This window comes from Atheta coriaria, unplaced genomic scaffold (assembly GCF_025399875.1).
Source record: "Atheta coriaria isolate IRGN ID8LTWV9N9 unplaced genomic scaffold, Caltech_Dcor_3.1 hic_scaffold_5_pilon, whole genome shotgun sequence".
NCBI lineage: Eukaryota > Metazoa > Arthropoda > Insecta > Coleoptera > Staphylinidae > Dalotia > Dalotia coriaria.
In genome coordinates, this window is record NW_027045447.1 from 8791382 (window position 1) to 8813121 (window position 21740).

The following is a 21740-nucleotide window of genomic DNA, read 5'->3' on the forward strand; positions in this document are numbered from 1 at the left end:
TAACAAAACAATTTAAAGAATGCATGACGTTTAAAATGTGTGATTGATAAGAATATGGATTTAGTAGACAACACAATTTATTTTAAAAAATTAGTCCAAATGGAATTGCATCAATTGCAGAAACATGGCGCCGTTGGGTTCGGCCGGTTTGGTTGAAGTCGCTGTCATCATTGATTTAGCTGTCCCGACCTCATCTCTTGATCTGGCGGGCATGATAGATGATTTGCCTTTGGACGATTTCTTTGATTTAGCGAATGGCACACCTGGCATAACAGACATGCGTCGTGAGCTTGGCATAACCGACATCAGTCTGAAAATGTGACCGATCTCTGATTTTAGTTCCGCGGTCATCATCACGCTGATGATTTGTTTCTCGCGCTTCTCGTGTATCTTTGAGCTGGCATCTTCAAAGTGGAAGTCTTCAACTATTTCCATCGTCTGTGCAAATCCAGGTAAAACAATTTAAAATTTAAAATCATTATGTTGTTTGATAGGTTAAAGTAATGTTTACCCGGTTGAGATATTCAGATAAAGTCGGATTATTCATAGTTGACGCAATTTGAATGGCTCCTTGTAACTCCTGCTTTGCATCAGTTTTATTTCTCTGTTGCATGTTAATACGCACAATGAGTAGAGTTGCATTGATGACCCAATTAACTTCATCGCATTCTTTTGCTTCAGCAATACACTTTCGTGCATAAACTCTTCCTAATTCATATTGTTTGATCTCTGCGTGGTATCTAGATAAATCATGGTATAACCAAGCCAGTTCTTCAGCGTCTCTTGCTTTGAGGAGTCGTTTTTCAGCAATAGCAATTTGTTTTCTGAAAAGTTATAAGTTACATCAAGTTAAATTTCCAATGGCAAATGAAATTCATTATTTGGTACCTCCAGTCAATAAATACGTCTTTGAATTCTTTCAAAACAGAATCTTTGGATACTTGTGCCGCGATGGGATATCCTAGCATGTTATAAATTCTTCTGTCTTGATTAATTGCAAGACCATTTGGATTTAGTCTTTTTAAGTCTAAATGCGCCCTTGCAAGTAATTTGTAAATCTTTTTAAGATACTCCGCACGATCTGGAAAGAATTTCTTGTGCTTTACTTCGCACATCACCTTTAATTTTTCTGCAGCTTCTAAGGCAACTCTGGTTTGTTTTCTTTCTATGTACAACTCTATCTTTGCAAGTAAAGCTTTGGCATCCGCTTGTACTCTAAGGCGCACTTTAGCGTCTTCTTTCATTTGTCTAGCAAGAAGAGTTGGAGACAATAAAGTCATCTCTTGGAATTTGATAAAATAGAAAGGTCTTCTCACACGTAGCAGTTCTTGTTTGTACGATAAAGCTTTATATCCATGTTTCAGAATCTGTAAAATCTTCTTACTGCTACTTTCGTTTGGATTTCCTACTGCGCTGTTATCTTTAAGGTCTTTGAGGAAAATTTTATCTAGGTACATTGATTCCAGGTACTTAGCAGCCATATAATTTTCAATATTGGATGTGTATTCTTGTAATGGACGATATGGGAAAGGTGGACCCGGTGGAATATCGTCTGCGGCTTCCTGGTGACTGAACAGAGAGTCGTAGATTTTCAAATTTGGATCGGATAGAACCGCACCGGGTCGTTTGCGTTTGTGTAGTGGAACAAGTGCGTCGTGTTTGCCATCTTCAGTTATCTTCTTCTTACGCTTCTTCTTTCGGCGCGGTTTGTACACGTAAGGTTGATTCACTTCCTTGGCTTTCTTCCAAGCTAATTTCCGAATGATTTTGAAGTGATCGCGAAGTGGACGTCCTGCTCTTGCACCAATACAATTTTCGATTGCTTCATGGCACTATATTAACAAATTATAACACCATAAAAATGGCCGACATATAAGGTTATGATAAGAAATAAAGATCTTACATGCATAACACCCATGGAAAAGTTATCTGGCTTCTTTCTCTTTGGGAGACATGTGAGATTAGCAACCAGAGCATCTTCGAAGTTGCAATTTAGATATGTATATAAGCTTTTCTGAGCTTGAGATACCAAACATTCTTCACTTATCTCCAATGCTCTGTTGATGTCGGCAAGAGCACCCTCATATTGCACTGCTTTAGCGCGTGCAATTGATCTGCCTAGGAGAGCGCGTTTGTCTTTCGGGGCTTTTTCCACGGCGGTATCAAAAAATTTACACGCTGCAAGAATTACAAGGTAATAACAACATGTTGACTATCAATTATTTTCGAAAATGCACCTCTTTCATATTGTTCTTTTCTGCTGGTAATGTAGTAGCCAAGCTCTCGGTACCATGTCTCAGCACCGTACACGTTTTCCTGAAGTACCGGGGCGGGCATTTTGATTTATTTCAAATATTTGAAAAATAAAATTTCAATGAAATTTAATTTTGTTGCAAGATTTTGATTACTTCCCGTTCATCTCTAATATTTTCGTGATTTGAAAGTAGAATTTGACATGATAATATGTCAATGCATTCTATGTCCGAATTTGTTTATATTTATTTATAATAATAACAATACCACAACGTGTATTGTAGCGTAACGTAACAGGTTTTTATCATGCAAAATATGGTGCAAGAATTACTATTTCCAAAGTAGGAATGTAACAAATCTAAATAATTATTTGTTTTTTTTTATTGAACTAACTTAGATACAGGTTTAAAATTTACATTGATAATTGCTTTAACAAAAATTTGTTGAATTAAATACCCGAGAAATCAGTTCGACGTTCGCGTTTCGGCAGAGTTTCACGATGTTTTGGACTCTTGAAAAGAATATTCTCATCGCCCATAGCTGCATCGAATCCCGAAAGGTACCGCATTCCGGGAGTCTGTAAAAATATATCAATTGCTCTTAAACAAACCACACAAACCAGTAAAGACGCCTTATCTTACCTCTGCAAGTACATTCCTGTAAGCCAGTATATCATCAGCTTCCGTGACTAGTTCGGGGACATCAAATCTCGGCACATTCAAGTGGCACATCAAGTATTCCTTTTTGTCTGCATATTGGTTGCGCACCATCGACCACTCTTCCTCGCGGCGTAAACGCCAATCCCGCATCTGCGTGTCCTGTTCATCAAATCGGTCGAAGTCGATTTGTTCGATATCCTCGATGACGACATCGGTGTCACCGCCATTGGACCAATCGTACACCAACAATTCTGCGTCCCGGCTGTATAGGAAAATACTATTAGAAAATCTGGCAAACGTACAGAAAAATAGAACAAACCTGATTTCACTCAGATACTGTTGCTTGTAGGTGTCTTCCATCGACTGCAAATACTCTTTTGTCAACGCCGGTGAGTTGCATTCGTAGGGAAGCGCCCTCTTTTTGATGTTTTCCATCACTTTGGGTACAGGTACATCCAAGTAGACCACCAGGTGTGGTCTCAACAATTCAACGATTGAATTTTTACGAATGTCATAGTATGCTGAGCGCGCACCGCGCGACATATACCCAGCTTTGTACATTGCTTCAACAAAGACAAAGTCTGAGTATGGTGAACGGTCGAGAACCACTCCTTGACCAGTGCTCAAGAGGTGAGCCAGAGCATCAATATACTGGGAATATCTTTAAAAAAATATAAGAATATGAGATTTAATTATATAAAAATATAGTGTTTATGAAAATCTATTGAACCATACTTGACAGAATATTGAAGAATCTGGAAGCAAGCAGTAAGACGATGCCTGGGATTTATCAAAAAATTGTTGATATCAAAAGACCTGCAATCCTCAGGGATCTGTGGATCCAACTTTCTTGTGTCATAACCATAGTCATTGATGTAAACCATATCCTGATTGGCTTCAGGATAGTAGCTCATGTTGAGGTCAGTGGCCAATTGTTTAGCTAGAGCACTTTTACCAGCTGCACAAGGTCCTTCCACAACAATCACCTGTTAATTAATAGAATAGAGTTTTAACATCAGCTATTCTAGTCTAATACAATACCTTAGTGTTCTCATCAAATCGTTTCGTTGTTTTGTCATACAAAGAATGGAGAAAATTGTAGGACTTTTTGTTATAGTCCCAAGGAGCTGGCTTGGGTTCCCTCTTGTTAAGGGCCATAGTGGCTTTACTAGAAATGCATCGTGCGCCAATGTGGTGCACGGTGGCAGTGCTCGGCGATACGCACAAAATTCGCCCAAAACCAATGCGAATAGTTGAGGCCATTTTAATTGATTGCACACGGCAATTATTTGATTTTCGATTTGTGGTCGTAGATTTTCAGGTTACAGCTGTTTTTACATAATCTGTCAGTGGTAGGTATGTGTGTTAAGCGTAATGTTGCATAACGGTAATAGATGGCGCCGTGTGTATGTCTGTCGACTTTACTCGAGTTGAGTTGATAAAGAGGGTCGTTGTTGTTAGTTTCCAATGATACACAGGTAATGTGCTTTGCTAATTATTAATCTCGTGCGATATATTTGCAAAACGTTTGTTAGTTTTTACTTAGGGTCGCAATTAGAAAGAAAACTCTTAATCTCTGAACACTCAACATATCTTTTTCCACCAAAACTTGATATCGTCGTGTGAAATGATTTGACTCATATATATATTTTGTTTCAGCCCTTATTTTTAATGTCCGGTGTAATGTCCGTAATACGCTGGTAAGTTTATAATTAAATTAATCTTATTACTAAAATATGCGCGCCAAATTCACAATAGAATGCATAATATAGAATTGCATTCGTTTTGAAGACAAATCTATTATCAGCGTTTGTGTATAAACAACTTTCTTATCGAATTCGCCGTGCGAGATGCTACGCGTAAGATTCTCGTCGCACTGTCGCATGCAGCACATTTTAGTTTAGTTCTTATCATAGGTACCGTGTCTATTGCAAGGTGCGAACAAGGTCGCGTGCCATCAACGCAGCGCCGGCTGTGCGTATCTATTGCTTTCTTGTCATAAACTGTCGCGTTCTTGCTTGCACAATTTGCAGCCAGTTTCGTACCGGTCTCTGGTTAATCCGGACGTATTTTACGCGACTTGTATTGTTTGTCCGAACATTTACTTTCCAAATTTGCATTATATTCGATCATCGACTATAGTTATGATATTTACTGTTTGCGCGTATATAGTCCATAAATGCCGGTTAAGTGTATCGCCCCCATGTTGATTTGATATATATACATCCTGCTGGTGTAAGTCACTTTTATTTACTGTATAATTCATAGATGGATGGGATATTTATCAACGTTTCTGTATAAACAAGGTTTTTTGTATCGCGTTGCAATCTGCTTATATCGCATGTAGCATATTCTTGTTTAGTTTCGATCGCATATACGAGTACCCCACGGAATAAATTTATTTTTACTTATTACCTGGTAGAGAATTTTCTAAACTTTCATATTCTTCGTTGCGTTGGTTGCTTACGATTTCAGTTTAAAAGAGGGCAGCGATAGAAGTGACTCGTGTTCGGGGCTCGCGACTCTTCTAAATCTTCGGAAAATTCTTCATAAAATAAGGTATTCAAATTGGGAAAATAGGAGAGGTCGAGAATTCTTGTTTTATCTCACTGAATGGTTTTTCATTTTCATTTTTAGGAGAATTTTGGAAATTTGTTGGTTTTTATTTACTATATAACTCTTAGATAGATGGGATCTTTATCAACGTTTGTGTATAAACAAGGTTTTTTGTATTCCGTTGCAATCTGGTCATATTGCATGTAGCATAGTGTTGTTTAGTTTTGATCGCATATATCTTACGGAATAAAATTATTTTTAATTATTACCTTGTAGAAAATTTTCCAAATTTTCATATTCTTTGTTGCGTTTGTCGCTTGCGATTTTAGTTTAAAAGTGAGCAGCGGTAAAAGTGACTCGTATTCAGGGCACCGTACAAGGGCAGTGGTAGAAGTGACTCGTGTTCAGGGCACCGTACGTGGATGAATGTATAACTGAGTCTCATTCGCCCATTGAATTGCGAATATCTCGTAAACTAAAAGAGATATTTAAGATCTGATCGCAGCGTCTTAATCTACGGACTATTCTCTATAAGATAGGATAGTTAAAACGGAAATCTGAGAGATGAAATTTTCATTCTTAAGAAAAATTGCCAAGGGGTGCTTGATACTTTTATCGACAATTTTTGATAATTAATATCTCTTAAACTAAAAGAGATAGCATCCAACGAATTGCTGATTATGAAAGATTGGAAAATCCCTATCAGATAGAAATATAAAATAATTATATTTCTTATAGCAAAAGGTCAAAAACGCCACTAAAACTACTAAAAGTGACATTTTTCAATTTTTGCCTATTTTATTCAATCGCGAATATCTCGTAAACTAAAAGAGATATTTAAGATCTGATTGCAGCGTCTTAATCTACGGACTATTCTCTATAAGATAGGATAGTTAAACCGAAATCTGAGAGATGAAATTTTAATTCTTAAGAAAAATTGTCAAGGGGGTGCTTGATACTTTTATCGACGATTTTTGATAATTAATACCTCTTAAACTAAAAGAGATAGCATCCAACGAATTGCTGATTATGAAAGATTGGAAAATCCCTATCAGATAGAAATATAAAATAATTATATTTCTTATAGTAAAAGGTCAAAAAACGCCACTAAAAGTACTAAAAAGTGACATTTTTCAATTTTTGCCCATTTTATTCAATCGCGAATATCTCGTAAACTAAAAGAGATATTTAAGATCTGATCGCAGCGTCTTAATCTACGGACTATTCTCTATAAGATAGGATAGTTAAAACGGGAATCTGAGAGATGAAATTATAATTCTTAAGAAAAATTGTCAAGGGTGGGTGCTTGATACTTTTTATCGACGATTTTTGATAATTAATACCTCTTAAACTAAAAGAGATAGCATCCAACGAATTGCTGATTATGAAAGATTGGAAAATTCTCTATCAGATAGAAATATAAAATAATTATATTTCTTATAGCAAAAGGTCAAAAACGCCACTAAAAGTACTAAAAGTGACATTTTTCAATTTTTGCCTAATTCAATCGCGAATATCTCGTAAACTAAAAGAGATATTTAAGATCTGATCGCAGCGTCTTAATCTACGGACTATTCTCTATAAGATAGGATAGTTAAAACGGAAATCTGAGAGATGAAATTTTAATTCTTAAGAAAAAATTGTCAAGGGGGGGTGCTTGATACTTTTTATCGACGATTTTTGATAATTAATATCTCTTAAACTAAAAGAGATAGCATCCAACGAATTGCTGATTATGAAAGATTGGAAAATTATCTATCAGATAGAAATATAAAATAATTATATTTCCTATAGTAAAAGGTAAAAAAACGCCACTAAAAGTACTAAAAAGTGACATTTTTCAATTTTTGCCCATTTTATTCAATCGCGAATATCTCGTAAACTAAAAGAGATATTTAAGATCTGATCGCAGCGTCTTAATCTACGGACCAATCTCTATAAGATAGGATAGTTAAAACAGAAATATGAGAGATGAAATTTTAATTCTTAAGAAAAAATTGCCAAGGGGGGGTGCTTGATACTTTTTATCGACGATTTTTGATAATTAATATCTCTTAAACTAAAAGAGATAGCATCCAACGAATTGCTGATTATGAAAGATTGGAAAATTCTCTATAAGATAGAAATATAAAATAATTATATTTCCTATAGTATAAGGTCAAAAAACGCCACTAAAAGTACTAAAAAGTGACATTTTTCAATTTTTGCCCATTTTGCAATTTATTTCCACGATTTTCGAGATGCTACGCGTAATATTCTCGTCTATCGTTGCGCTGTCGCACATTTTAGTTTAATTCATTTCGCAGGTACCGCGTGTATTGCAATTTGTGCACAAGGTTGCGTGCTATCGTCGCGTCGCCTGCTTTGCGCATGTATTACAATCTATTACAAAGGTTCAGAGTTTTGCTGTGAACTGTCGCATCGTAGATTCTAATCAGAGATGGTACTAGCATGAACTAAAAATCATAAAATATAATTGTATTCGTTTCGAAGACAACTCTATTATCAGCGTTTGTGCATAAACAACTTTCTTATTGCATTCGCCGTGCGAGATGCTACGCGTAAGATTCTCGTCGCGCTGTCGCATGCAGCAAATTTTGGTTTAGTTCTTATCACAGGTACCGTGTCTATTGCAAGTCGCGCACAATGACGCGTGCCATCGACGCACCGTCGGCTTTGCGCATCTATTGCTTTCTTATCAGATACTGTCGCGTTGTTGCTTGCACAGTTTGCAGCCAGTTTCGTGCCGGTCTCTGTTTGGTTCACGTGTATTTTACACCACTCGTATTGTTTGTCCGGACATTTACTTTCTAAATTTGCATTATATTCGCTCATCAATCGACTATAATAATGTTATTTACTGTTTGCGCGTATATAGTCCATAAATGCCGGTTAAGTGTATCGCCCCCATGTTGATTTGATATTCATCATGAGGATGACCCATCGTGCTGGTGTAAGTAACTTTTAATCAAACAGCACAGATTGTTTGTTTTTCTCTGCTGTGTGATTATAATATTACTCAACCGTATGAAATATTTTTGTTTTAACTTATGTTTTTTTCTTTTTATTTACAGTTTTTGCTGTGCCTTGGAGTTCATGAGTTTTGCATTGGTAAGTTTATAATTTAATTATATTTATCGTTTTAATTTCTGCGTCCTCCATTACTTTGTATTTACGTTGTTTTGATTTATCGCGTTCTTCCGTATGTTGCAAATACATAAGATAGTCGCGTACCCGCTGATCTCAAAATTGTTTAGTTTTTCCTTCGCTTACAAAAGCGCAAGGGTTGTACTTGAAGATGCAATACAGCGGAATTCCGCCCTAACCATCCCTATTCTTTTTTTGTCTAGGTTTTGTCAATTCCAATTATTTTGGATTTAAGATTCTAAATCTTCGGAAAATTCTTCATAACATACGGTATTTAAATTGGGAAAATAGGAGAGCTCCATATAAACCATTTGCTAAGGAAAGAATTGTCCTTAGTTTCATCTCACTGAAAGGTTTTTCATTTAATAACTTTTGTGATTATCGTACAAATTGATCCCAAAAGTGCATTTTTATGTTCGAAGGACTAATTTTTGATGGTTTTAGGGATTTTGCACCTGAGTCTAACATCGTAGAAGGACCATTTTGGTATCAGATTGTAAGTAATTAATTCCTTTATCATTTTTTTAAATAACTTTTATGATTATCGTACAAATTGACCCCCAAAATTGCATTTTTATGTTTGAAGGACTAATTTTTGCTTGTTTTAGGGATTTTGCACCTGAGTCTGACATCGTAGAAGGACCATTCTAGTATCAGATTGTAAGTAATTAATTCTTTTATCATTTTCTAAATTAACTTTTGTGATTATCGTACAAATTGATCCCGAAAAGTGCATTTTTATGTTCGAAGGACTAATTTTTGATGGTTTTAGGGATTTTGCACCTGAGTCTGACATCGTAGAAGGACCATTCTGGTATCAATATTCATATAAACGTTTCTATTCGTGTGAGGTTCACCATTTGGTAGATTAATGTACTGATGACCTACCTCTGTATTGTTAATGACTTCAGAGTTGAGATAAGCATGTTCAGATGAGTTTTGCCTTACTGTTACAGAATTCCCACTGCTGCTTTTGTTATTGTTGGTTTCCGGATGTGGAATTTGTGGATTTGTAGCGTTAGGTGGTGGAGTTGTTGGGCCATTGCTGGTTATACTCCCTGGGCGACTCAATGGCGGCCGACTTACAGTTCCATTACTCACAGGATTCAAATATCCTTCTGGTGAGTTGACAGCGCTTCTTCTTTGGACTTCTCTTTGGTTCTGATTGCTTTGTTGCATGTTTAGCAAACTATTCACATCCAGACCTTCTTCACTCATGTTTCTCACTTGGATATTATGCTGTAGAAGGTTGAATAATTGCTCAGCTTTCTTGCATTTGAATGCAAATATGCCTGGCCCAGGGAAGCGTTGGGCCATCGTTGATTTCAGGTAGTTTTTAGTTAGAATTTATAAGGTATTCGATACAAGCCTGAGACGACGCGGCAGCCATTAAAATGCTTCGGTTAAGGGAGGAGTGAGAAATTAAGAATTTGCTGTTATGATATAGGCAACCCAACATACAGCTCTTTATACCTGGTATTACATATATTCAATATTGTTGCAAAATTATTAAAACAACTATAATCTTTATTTATATTTATCAAAAATAACATAAAACGTTTAAAATCATGAGTTAGCACAAATTCTAGTCAAATATTTACTTGTTATGATAAAATTATAATTTTGTTCCCAATGACTGATTTATACACCCAGTTTAATTCCAAGGTCAAATCTAGTAAAAAAGTTTTTTAAATCAAAAACCTGGAGGAGTGGAAAATTAAGTATTTGCAGTTACAATGTAGGCAACCCAACATACACCTCGATTTTACACCAGGCACTACATATATTCAATATTGTTGCAAAATTATTAAAACAACTATAATCTTTATTTATATTTATCAAAAATAACATAAAACGTTTATAATCATGAGTTAGCACACATTCTAGTCAAATATTTAGTTGTTATAATAAAATTATAATTTTGTTTCCAATGAATGATTTATACACCCAGTTTAATTCCAAGGTCAAATCTAGTAAAAAACTTTTTTAAATCAAGAACCTTGAAATTAAACTGGGTGTATAAATCTTTCAGATTTTGCACCTGAGTCTGACATCGTAGAAGCACCATTCTTGCATCAGATTGTAAGTATTTAATTTCTTTATCATTTTCCTAAATAACTTTTGTGATTATCTCACAAATTAACCCTTCAAATTGCATTTTTATGTTCGGAAGACTAATTTTTGCTTGTTTTAGGGATTTTGCACCTGAGTCTGACGTCGTAGAAGCACCATTCTTGTATCAGATTGTAAGTATTTAATTTTTTTATCATTTTCCTAAATTACTTTTGTGATTATCTCACAAATTAACCCTGAAAATTGCATTTTTATGTTCGAAAGACTAATTTTTGCTTGTTTTAGGGATTTTGCACCTGAGTCTGACATCGTAGAAGGACCATTCTTGCATCAGATTGTAAGTATTTAATTTCTTTATCATTTTCCTAAATAACTTTTGTGATTATCTCACAAATTAACCCTTAAAATTGCATTTTTATGTTCGAAAGACTAATTTTTGCTTGTTTTAGGGATTTTGCACCTGAGTCTGACATCGTAGAAGGACCATTCTTGTATCAGATTGTAAGTAATTAATTCCTTTATCATTTTCCTAAATAACTTTTGTGATTATCTCACAAATTGTCCCCAAAAGTGCATTTTTATGTTCGAAGGACTAATTTTTGCTTGTTTTAGGGATTTTGCACCTGAGTCTGACATCGTAGAAGGACCATTCTTGCATCAGATTGTAAGTATTTAATTTCTTTATCATTTTCCTAAATAACTTTTGTGATTATCTCACAAATTAACCCTTAAAATTGCATTTTTATGTTCGAAAGACTAATTTTTGCTTGTTTTAGGGATTTTGCACCTGAGTCTGACATCGTAGAAGGACCATTCTAGTATCAGATTGTAAGTAATTAATTTCTTTATCATTTTCCTAAATAACTTTTGTGATTATCTCACAAATTGTCCCCCAAAAGTGCATTTTTATGTTCGAAGGACTAATTTTTGCTTGTTTTAGGGATTTTGCACCTGAGTCTGACATCGTAGAAGGACCATTCTTGCATCAGATTGTAAGTATTTAATTTCTTTATCATTTTCCTAAATAACTTTTGTGATTATCTCACAAATTAACTCTTCAAAATTGCATTTTTATGTTCGAAAGACTAATTTTTGCTTGTTTTAGGGATTTTGCACCTGAGTCTTACATCGTAGAACCACCTTTCTTGTATAAGATTGTAAGTATTAAATTTCTTTATCATTTTCATAAATAATTTGTGTGATTATCACACGGGAAACCTGCAAAAATGTCATTTTTGTGCTTCGATATGCTAATTTTTGTTTGTTTTAGGTATCTAGCAGGCGAACAAATTGTCCTAGGACAACGATTCTTTCATCAGAATGTGAGTAATGAATTTGTTTATCATTTTCATAAATAATTTGTGTGATTATCACACGGGAAACCTGCAAAAATGTCATTTTTGTGCTTCGATATGCTAATTTTTGTTTGTTTTAGGTGTCTAGCAGGCGAACAAATTGCCCTAGGACAACGATTCTTTCATCAGAATGTGAGTAATGAATTTGTTTATCATTTTCATAAATAATTTGTGTGATTATCACACGGGAAACCTGCAAAAATGTCATTTTTGTGCTTCGATATGCTAATTTTTGTTTGTTTTAGGTGTCTAGCAGGCGAACAAATTGCCCTAGGACAACGATTCTTTCATCAGAATGTGAGTAATGAATTTGTTTATCATTTTCATAAATAATTTGTGTGATTATCACACGGGAAACCTGCAAAAATGTCATTTTTGTGCTTCGATATGCTAATTTTTGTTTGTTTTAGGTGTCTAGCAGGCGAACAAATTGTCCTAGGACAACGATTCTTTCATCAGAATGTGAGTAATGAATTTGTTTATCATTTTCATAAATAATTTGTGTGATTATCACACGGGAAACCTGCAGAAATGTCATTTTTGTGCTTCGATATGCTAATTTTTGTTTGTTTTAGGTGTCTAACAGGCGAACAAATTGCCCTAGGACAACGATTCTTTCATCAGAATGTGAGTAATGAATTTGTTGATCATTTTCATAAATAATTTTTGTGATTATCACACGGCAAACCTGCAAAAATGTCATTTTTGTGCTTCGACGTGCTAATTTTTGTTTGTTTTAGGCGTATAGCAGGCGAACTGACATCGTAGAAGGACCATTCTAGCATCTGATTGTAAGTAATTAATTTCTTTATCATTTTCCTTAACAACTTTTGTGATTATCTCACAAACTAACCCTTAAAATTGCATTTTTATGTTCAAAAGACTAATTTTTGCTTGTTTTAGGGATTTTGCACCTGAGTCTGACATCGTAGAAGGACCATTCTTGCATCAGATTGTAAGTATTTAATTTCTTTATCATTTTCCTAAATAACATTTGTGATAGTCTCACAAATTGACCCCCAAAATTGCATTTTTATATATGAAGGACTAATTTTTGATGGTTTTAGGAATTTTGCACCTGAGTCTGACGTCGTAAAAGGACCATTCTTGCATCAGATTGTAAGTATTAAATATTTTTATCATCTTCCTAAATAACTTTTGTGAATATCTCACAAATTTACCCTTAAAATTGCATTATTATGTTCGAATGACTAATTTTTGATGGTTTTAGGGATTTTGCACCTGAGTCTGACATCTTAGAAGGACTATTCTTGCATCAGATTGTAAGTATTAAATTTCTTTATCATTTTCCTAAATAACATTTGTGATAGTCTCACAAATTGACCCCCAAAATTGCATTTTTATGTTCGATGGACTAATTTTTTTATGGTTTTAGGGATTTTGCACCTGAGTCTGACGTCGTAGAAGCACCATTCTAGTATCAGATTGTAAGTAATTAATTTCTTTATCATTTTCCTAACTAACTTTTGTGATTATCTCCCAAATTAACCCTGAAAATTGCATTTTTATGTTCGAAAGACTAATTTTTGCTTGTTTTAGGGATTTTGCACCTGAGCCTGACATCGTAGATGGACCATTCTTGCATCATATTGTTAATATTTAATTTCTTTTTCATTTTCTGCTTGTGTGTTTTCTTTAATAAATAATATTTTTAAGTATTTCTGATTTTAATTAATTCTGTTATTTCAACCTGATCACATATTGAACGATCCTTGAACCATTTATTTTGAAAAGTGTATGCTAGCGCCATCTGTTTATTGGAAACTAAAACTACTGAAAGTTTTGAGCTTCGACCCGTCACCACCAGAGGCAGCACATTACTAGTCACCGCCAAAACTTTATCAGCCTCCTCAACTTTCTGCGTTCCTAATATTCAATCTTTATTTTGTCGACTCTGCGAGGCAAATCACACAAAATTTGGACTCGAAACAGTCGAAACTCAGGTTTTGGTATTCGGATCGCAGAAAGTGTAAGAAGGCTGATATAGTTCTGGCGGTAACTAATGGCGGGTAAAATTAATGTTTAAAATTCATTTATCAGCAAGTGCAGCTTCTGTATAAGTGGAATTTTTAAATTCTGTTTTCGGATTCTGTAAACTAAAATTCTATATCGACTATTTATGTAATTATTTTCTTAACATCGACGTTTAGGCCCTATTTGCAATTTTTATTAAAAAATGGTTTTTTACATGCCAGTAGGGCCTTAATCTATAAGTGTATTACTGGTTTTCGATTTAGAATTTAATCTACTTTCAGAATCCGAAAACAGAATTTAAAAATTTCAATTATTACAGAACCTGCATTTGCTGAAAAAAGATTTCGTCATAAAAAAAACATTTTTCTTTTTTATGTCGAATGTTGTTTTCATTAAAATTGCAAATAAGGCCTAAACGGGTGGCATAAGCAAAAAAAAGTTACTAAAATAATCGATGTAGAATTAAATTATCAATCATAATCCGAAAACTGAATTTAAAAATTCCAACTTTTAATTTTCAACATAAAAAAGAGAAATCTTTTGCCTTTTTTATAACAAAATCTTTTCTTTAAAAATTTTTTGTGCCACTTTTGCAGTTTTTCAATAAGGGTGCCATCTTGTCTAGAATTTTTCAAGGATCAAGAATATGTAGTTCTTTTTTTTCTAGCCCTTTTGGTTGTCGAGATAATTACCATTTAATCTTCATAAATTAGGCTATCTCGACAACCCTTCAAAACTTGTTACTTTCATTACAGTTCGAAAAGTTGCGTTAGAAAACACACCGTATTTCCGGTTCCAACAGAGTTATCTTGGCTATCTCATCGTCTTTTGATACCTAAAGAGACCCTTTATAATGTACATACTTGTCTGACCCTTCAAACCCTCCACAAGTGCCATAAAATGCCCTGCAAACATCGGCATTATAGTCAACAAGTTTAAATTTTCGACCGAAGACACAACCTGTCAAATGCTTGTCATATGTTTTCGGTCGAAGAGTAGGGACGAACTCGCTCGAGTCATTTTTATCGTCGACATAAAAAAAAGAAATCTTTTGCCATTTTTTTAATAAAATCTTTTTCTTAAAAATTTTTTGTGCCATTTTTCATATTTTTCAATAAGGATGTCATCTTGTTCAGAATTTTTCAAGGATCAAGAATATGAAGTTCTTTCTTATCTAGCCCTCTTAGTTGTCGAGATAATTACTATTTTAATCTTCATAAATTAGACTATTCCGACGGCATGCACATGTTTCATTAAAATTGCAAATAGGGCCTAAACGGTTAACGTTAGCAAAAAAAGTTACTTAAATAATCGATGTAGAATTAGATTATCAATCAGAAACCGAAAACAGAATTTAAAAATTCGAATTTTTAATTTTTAACCTTCCTAATTAGAAGATTAAATCGTAATTATCTCGACAACTAAACGGGCTAGAAGAAAATGAAATACATAATCGTGATCCTTGAAAAATTCTCAACAGGATGGCATCCTTATTGAAAAATGATAAAAGTGGCACAAAAAATTTTTAAAGAAAAGATTTTATTAAAAAAATGGCAAAAGATTTCTCTTTTTTATGTCGAAAATTAAAAGTTGGAATTTTGAAATTCTGTTTTCGGATTATGATTCATACTTTAATTCTACATCGATTATTTTAGTAACTTTTCTTGTTAGTACTAACCGTTTAGGCCCTATTTGCAATTTTAATGAAAACAACATTCGACATAAAAAAGAAAAATGTTTTGCCTTTTTTATGACGAAATCTTTTTTCACCAAATACAGCTTCTGTAATAATTGCAATTTTTAAATTCTGTTTTCAGATTCTGAAAGTAGATTAAATTCGGAATCGGAAACCAGTAACACACTAATAGATTAAGGCCCTATTGGCATGTAAAAAAACAATTTTTTAATTAAACTAGCAAATAAGGCCTAAACGGTCAATGTTAAGAAAATAATTACTTAAATAGTCGATATAGAATTTTAGCTAACAGAATCCGAGAACAGAATTTAAAAATTCCAATTATACAGAAGCTGCAATTGCTGAAAAAAATATTTTTAAACATTAATTTTGCCCGGCATTACTAGTTACCGCCTCCTTTATTTACCTCCTCATACTTTCTGCGATCCGAATACCAAAACCTGAGTTTCTCGACTGTTTGAGTCCAAATTTTGTGTCATTTTGCGTCGACAGAGTCGACAAAATAATGATTGAATATTCGGAGAGCAGAAAGTTGAGGAGGCTGATAAAGTTTTCGCGGCAACTAGTAATGTGCTGCCTCTAGTGGCGACGGGCCGAAGCTCAAAACTTTAAGTAGTTTTGGTTTCCAATAAACAGATGGCGCTAGCATGCACTTTTTAAAATAAATGGTTTAAGGGATGGTTTAATATGTGATCGGGTTGAAATAACAGAACAAATTAAAATCAGAAATACTTTAAAAATATTATTTATTAAAGAAAACACACGAGTATAAATTTTGGAAGTACATTTGTGTAATAATCACAAAAGTTATTTAAGATAATAATAAAGAAATTAAATATTAACAATCTGATGCAAGAATGGTCCTTCTACGATGTCAGACTCAGGTGCAAAATCCCTAAAACAAGCAAAAATTAGTCCATCGAACAGAAAAATTCAATTTTGGGGATCAATTTGTGAGATAATCACAAAAGTTATTAAGGGAAATTACAAAGAAATTTAATACTTACAATCTAATGCAAGAATGGTCCTTCTACGATGTCAGACTCAGGTACAAAATCCCTAAAACTAGCCAAAATTAGTCCTGCGAACATATAAATACAATTTTGGGGGTCAATTTGTGACATAATCACAAAAGTTATTTAAGCAAGTGATAAAGAAATTTAATACTTACAACCTGATGCAAGAAAGGTCTCTCTACGAATTCAGACTCAGGAGCAAAATCCCTAAAACCATCAAAAATTAGTCCTTCAAACATAAAAACGCAAATTTGGGGGTCAATTTGTGAGATAATCAAAAAAGTTATTTAGGAAGATGATAAAAATATTTAATACTTACAATCTGATGCAAGAATGGTCCTTTTACGACGTCAGACTCAGGTGCAAAATTCCTAAAACCATCAAAAATTAGTCCTTCATATATAAAAATGCAATTTTGGGGGTCAATTTGTGAGACATTCAAAAAAGTTATTTAGGAAGATGATAAAAATATTTAATATTTACAATTTGATGTAAAAATGGTCCTTCTACGACGTCAGACTCAGGTGCAAAATTCCTAAAACCATCAAAAATTAGTCCTCCAAACATAAAAATGCAATTTTCCGTAATAGTTTCGGAAACGACTTTCCTGATACATAATTTTAGGCGAATATTTTTATAATACGAATAATTTAATATTAAACTTACCATCGTATCAGCCACAGCACATCATAGTCGGAAAGAGAACATGCTTGGTAATTTTTGAGTTTTTTACTAATCGCGATGCGTACCTTGCAACTCCTATCCAACTTTGTGAGAACGTTGTAGGCGAGAGTTGACTTATTAGCACAGCACAGTACCCGTTTTTCGCTAATTACTAGCAACCGCTGGTTCACGAACAAAAATTGCGACGCTGTAACACGTCGCATACAGATGCGCGGCGACAACCCACAACAACAACCCACTAAAGTCGACTAAAGGCATGCGCAACTTGCTTTGATTTATAATAGCACTAGATTTAACACTAGATTAGGGGCATGCGCGCCTGCGATGTGCAGGTAACTTACCAGAGATAAGATCTGAAAATTTAAGTTCAAAACATTCACCATTCTTTAATCTTTGAAAATTTGGTTTAAAAATTAAAACTGATAAAAATTACTTACAATTAACACCAACAAAAACCATAACAACCAAAGGGGTTGTGCATTTTAAGCTGAAGAAGTTTCACATCTACACTTCCAAACTGGCTGTATTTTCAAATTGTACATATAAAACACCTTAAATTATAAAATTATCAAATCACGGATATCTTAAACTATTTATATTATAAAAACTTTCACTTATACATTTCTTATGGATCACATGTTAAACAACATCTTCAGGTCATCCATTGATAGTTTCGAATGCTGCATCTTGGCACCCTTCAGCATAGCCTCTGCCATTTCCTTCTTCTTATCCTGCAGACATTTTATTCTCTGTTCGATAGTTTCCACTGTCATAAATTTGTAGACAAAAACTTTCTTGCGCTGACCCACACGGTAAATTCGATCCTGCGCCTGCATCTCTAACTGTGGATTCCAATGCAAGTCCAAGAAAAAGAGATGGTTCGCACCAACCAAGTTAAGACCGACTCCTCCAGCCGTCAAAGACAATAACATTATCTAATAACAACATTAGCATAGTCACGATATTCATACTCAATAAGCATTATTCATTTATTACCCGTACGCCTGATTTCGGGTTGTTAAAATTGTTTACAATTTCACTGCGAGATTTTACTGGAATGGTGCCGTCCAGATGACAGTATTTGATATCCATTGCATCAAGATGTGGTGTCATTAGATGGAGCAACGAGGTCCACTGCGAAACGATAATTGCCTTATCGTCCACAGGAATGATCTTTTCTTGTATGACCTTAATTACCTCGCGAACCTGTAAATTTAAAAGTTATATCAGAAGTGCATGATATGTAATCATTTCTAAAATGTACTTTTGCGCTTTGGCGTCCTTTGTCAAATACAGGATTTGAAGGATTCAGCAAATTACGTGAAGCCTCAGCCAATCCAATTCCAGCATTGGCTCCGCCTGTATCCAATGCATTCTCAGGTGCACCTTCATCGTGATCTTCAATATTCAACTTGTTTAGCTGATCGAGCAAGTCCATGGACATATCTGCATCCCCCTCAACATCACCTAAATCACTCACAGTGTCCAACATGGCGGTGATCAAGGACGGATGGCAGCAAATCTGCCGCAAACGCAGCAGTAAGACCAAAATATCGGATTGCTTTACCTCTGGTAGCTTGTTCATCATAACCAACTTCTTATGCATTTTGTAATATTCATTGCTAGGGTCGTCTACAAATAACCAATTAATTGAATAAAAAGCTATTTACCTGTAATTAATGCTTACTAAGTTTGGGTGTATTAAAATCCATTCCGTCGGCGTTCTTTTCAGCGCGTTGATGTAAAAATTGCGCGAACAGTGTTTTGGAAAATAGAAGAATTTTCTGATACACTTCCAACTCATCCTTGTCCATAGTAATTTCGACCAATTGCCATTCTCTTTCCGGCAGACACGTTAATTGCTCCATTTCTTTCAATTGTTCCTTGGTCCTACGCAACAACATGGACGATAATACAGTGTGCAACCTTTGATGACCACCGCCACTCTTTGTCGAAATCCAACGCTTGAAAATGGCCACATCATCAAACGGTGAACAGCGCAGAAACTTCAATAATGCAAATAAATCCATCTCCCTATTGTGTACAGGTGTGCCTGTCAACGCCCAACGGCGTTTAGCACCGAGACGAAATACGGCGAGGGAAGTCTTACTTTTATGATTACGAATCTGGTGAGCCTCGTCGAGAATAATGCGCTCCCATTTTACGCGATAAAGCGGCGTATCCGACCCGCCTTCATACTGACAAATCGCATACGTTGTAACAACCACATCATACCTAGACAAACGTTTCGCTTTTGTTTCTCGTTTAGCCCCATGATATGTTTCTACTGAAAGCGTTCCAGATTCAAACTTATCGCTGATTTCATTTACCCATTGACCTAACAAACTGGCAGGGCAAACAATTAAAGTTCCTCCATTGTATTTAAACTGCCTTTGCTCCTCTTCAGTTTCATTCTCGTCCTCTGACTCAGACTCCTCCTTTGTTTTATTCAGCTCATTATGAGCTACTGCCAGGGAAAGCATAGTTAAAGTTTTACCAAGACCCATATCGTCAGCGAGAATGCCGCCAGCGGGTTTCTGTTGTTCCCGCCAGAGTAACCATGCCAGTGCATGCTTCTGATGCAGCATTAATTCTACTTTCAGTCCCTTGGGATCGTCCGCCAAAGTTTCAGGCGTCGGGCAGGTTTTCAATGAACCATGTAAATTTTGTAAACGATCGAGAGTGAGCGATTTTTCAGTGTTATATGTTTGCATAGCTTGTTTGCCAAACGTGCGCGGTTGTACTTGAGTTGTTCCAGCCTCGATACCACCCCATGTTAATGGTGGTGGCGGCTCGTCCTTTATTTCCACTTGCGACAGTTGATCTTGTGCTGCTTTAATCTTCAATTCAAACTCGTTTTGTTTGTTTAGCAATGCGCGGCCACTGTCCGGTAACTTATCTAGTTGAATAGTTCGCAAAGCCATCTAGTAAACGTAAACATAACCAAGGTTATAAACTATAACATAACCAGATGTAATGAAAAATAGTTAAAAGATGCTTACTTCTAACTTGCGCTTATCAAGATTAAGCGCTTCAAGGTTTTGCTTCAGTTGTACATACTCCATCCTAGAAACCTGTTTCTTGACAGGACTGCTGTCCGGCGAATCTATCGTTGCTGAGTTTTCCAATGATGGTTCCTTTTTCAACATTTGCGGCAGAGTCATTTGCCGAATAGTTGTATTAATTTTTGGAGTCATATTTTTAAACATCTGCAGAAACAAAATCAATTAAAACATCAAATGTATAAATTAATTAACAGTGCACTTACTAAATTTTTCTGTGGTGAAACTGCCTCAGAATCAGAATCACTAATAATGATCTCTTCTACAGAATCCTCTATTACTTTTACTGATTCAACAGTGGAATTAATTATTTCCTCACTACATTCAGTTTTTACATTTGACAATGTGCCTGAAATCCTACTTGATCGACGTGAATTAGTAGTCACAGAAGGTTCTATCAAAGTAGCTTGTTCATAAATTGACTGCATGAGTTCCTCTTCCTCCTCTGGCAAAGGAGGAGCAGGAGTTACTGGAAAACTTTTCAATTGAAACTCATCAACAAAAGTAGTGGAGTTGAATTTGTCATTAATCAAAAAGTCTTTAAATTCATTGTTATCATCTGTATGAGCTTCTCCTGCATCTTCATCATTTTCTTCTGTTTCTTCTTCATTTTCTTCTGATTCTTCTTCATTTTCTTCTGTTTCTTCTTCATTTTCTTCAGTTTCTTCTGTTATTAAATTAGGTTTAGAAAGAGTAGAATTTCTACTTAAACTTGTTTTACCCCTGAATGACTTTTCAACCTTAGCTGCTTGTGATGTATTTTTAGCATCATCTTTTTTATTAATTTCTGAGTTTAAGTTTACATTTTCTTTATCTTCATCACTTTCAGAGTCTGATGATATAATCCGCTTTATCCTTCTAAACTTGTTTGTAGCACCGACAACTTCTGAATCTGAATCATCTAAAACAAATGTGAAGCTGTTGTCAACTTCTAAATGATAAATTTTAACTTTTTAAATACCTTCACTTGGATCTTCAACACTAGATTCTTCATCATCTGAGATGATTGTAGTGTCTAAAAATGTGGAGTAGTAATGTACGATAGATTAAATAATATCAATTTCATACCTCTATATGAATCCATACTTTTCTAAGGTTTAAGCAGTAAAAATCTTAAAAAATCCACACGTGACGAATTAAAAACGTTAAAAATGTGTCCTGTTGTCAGTTGGCGCCAGTTCAACCGATATTCAGGTTAGAAATTCAAAAATAATTGTGCACGCTACGATTAGATTCAAAACGCC

The 21740-nt window shown here is 34.8% G+C and overlaps 3 protein-coding genes and 2 long non-coding RNA genes across 32 annotated transcripts; 2 read left to right on the forward strand and 3 right to left on the reverse strand.

The window, feature by feature from the left end:
• Window positions 1–59: 59 nt before the first annotated feature.
• On the reverse strand, window positions 60–2487 carry LOC135791591 (uncharacterized). Its single transcript, XM_065302032.1, has 5 exons — window positions 2238–2487; window positions 1904–2178; window positions 889–1832; window positions 512–824; window positions 60–438 (listed from the first exon to the last, which is right to left on the reverse strand). The coding sequence occupies exons 1-5, from the start codon at window positions 2335–2337 to the stop codon at window positions 91–93; spliced, it is 1980 nt and encodes a 659-aa protein (XP_065158104.1). The 5' UTR covers window positions 2338–2487; the 3' UTR covers window positions 60–90.
• Window positions 319–12800, forward strand: LOC135791602 (uncharacterized). Of its 27 annotated transcripts, XR_010548084.1 has the most exons (20): window positions 8003–8421; window positions 8543–8579; window positions 9060–9111; window positions 9224–9275; window positions 9388–9488; window positions 9572–9736; window positions 10648–10697; window positions 10810–10861; window positions 10974–11025; window positions 11138–11189; window positions 11301–11352; window positions 11465–11516; window positions 11629–11680; window positions 11794–11845; window positions 11959–12010; window positions 12124–12175; window positions 12289–12340; window positions 12454–12505; window positions 12619–12670; window positions 12784–12800. It is a non-coding gene; the product is annotated as an uncharacterized lncRNA (long non-coding RNA). The 27 variants fall into 27 exon arrangements; XR_010548059.1 differs by lacking the exon at window positions 8003–8421 and adding exons at window positions 319–452; window positions 4572–4612 and having other exon boundaries at window positions 9224–9736; XR_010548060.1 differs by adding an exon at window positions 5012–5147 and having other exon boundaries at window positions 8347–8421; window positions 9224–9736.
• ND-42 (NADH dehydrogenase (ubiquinone) subunit ND-42) lies at window positions 2617–4246 on the reverse strand. The gene is made up of 5 exons (XM_065302039.1): window positions 3954–4246; window positions 3648–3898; window positions 3232–3573; window positions 2895–3174; window positions 2617–2830 (listed from the first exon to the last, which is right to left on the reverse strand). The coding sequence occupies exons 1-5, from the start codon at window positions 4173–4175 to the stop codon at window positions 2702–2704; spliced, it is 1224 nt and encodes a 407-aa protein (XP_065158111.1). The 5' UTR covers window positions 4176–4246; the 3' UTR covers window positions 2617–2701.
• LOC135791605 (uncharacterized) lies at window positions 12800–13722 on the forward strand. The gene is made up of 6 exons (XR_010548087.1): window positions 12800–12834; window positions 12947–12998; window positions 13111–13162; window positions 13275–13326; window positions 13440–13491; window positions 13604–13722. It is a non-coding gene; the product is annotated as an uncharacterized lncRNA (long non-coding RNA).
• A 4217-nt stretch (window positions 13723–17939) lies between these two features.
• lds (transcription termination factor lodestar) lies at window positions 17940–21721 on the reverse strand. 2 transcript variants are annotated; one of them, XM_065302031.1, is made up of 9 exons: window positions 21565–21721; window positions 21458–21511; window positions 20703–21397; window positions 20437–20643; window positions 19122–20358; window positions 18699–19066; window positions 18431–18640; window positions 18055–18369; window positions 17940–17985 (listed from the first exon to the last, which is right to left on the reverse strand). In XM_065302031.1, the coding sequence occupies exons 1-8, from the start codon at window positions 21578–21580 to the stop codon at window positions 18067–18069; spliced, it is 3090 nt and encodes a 1029-aa protein (XP_065158103.1). In that variant the 5' UTR covers window positions 21581–21721; the 3' UTR covers window positions 17940–17985; window positions 18055–18066. The 2 variants fall into 2 exon arrangements, with proteins under 2 accessions (XP_065158103.1, XP_065158102.1); XM_065302030.1 differs by having other exon boundaries at window positions 17940–18369.
• Window positions 21722–21740: the final 19 nt, after the last annotated feature.

Excerpts from the sequence above, each read along its gene's own strand:
- LOC135791591 (XM_065302032.1), bottom strand. The coding sequence starts at position 2,337 with ATGCCCGCCCCGGTACTTCAGGAAAACGTGTACGGTGCTGAGACATGG. Across the intron at positions 2,179-2,237 it reads AAAAGAACAATATGAAAGAG|CGTGTAAATTTTTTGATACC; the intron begins GTGCATTTTCGA and ends TAATTCTTGCAG. Across the intron at positions 825-888 it reads GACGTATTTATTGACTGGAG|AAAACAAATTGCTATTGCTG; the intron begins GTACCAAATAAT and ends ATAACTTTTCAG.
- ND-42 (XM_065302039.1), bottom strand. The coding sequence starts at position 4,175 with ATGGCCTCAACTATTCGCATTGGTTTTGGGCGAATTTTGTGCGTATCG. Across the intron at positions 3,899-3,953 it reads GATTTGATGAGAACACTAAG|GTGATTGTTGTGGAAGGACC; the intron begins GTATTGTATTAG and ends ATTAATTAACAG. Across the intron at positions 3,574-3,647 it reads ATTCTTCAATATTCTGTCAA|ATATTCCCAGTATATTGATG; the intron begins GTATGGTTCAAT and ends ATTTTTTTAAAG.
- lds (XM_065302031.1), bottom strand. Across the intron at positions 20,644-20,702 it reads TTTCACCACAGAAAAATTTA|ATGTTTAAAAATATGACTCC; the intron begins GTAAGTGCACTG and ends TTGTTTCTGCAG. Across the intron at positions 19,067-19,121 it reads TTTTAATACACCCAAACTTA|ACGACCCTAGCAATGAATAT; the intron begins GTAAGCATTAAT and ends GGTTATTTGTAG.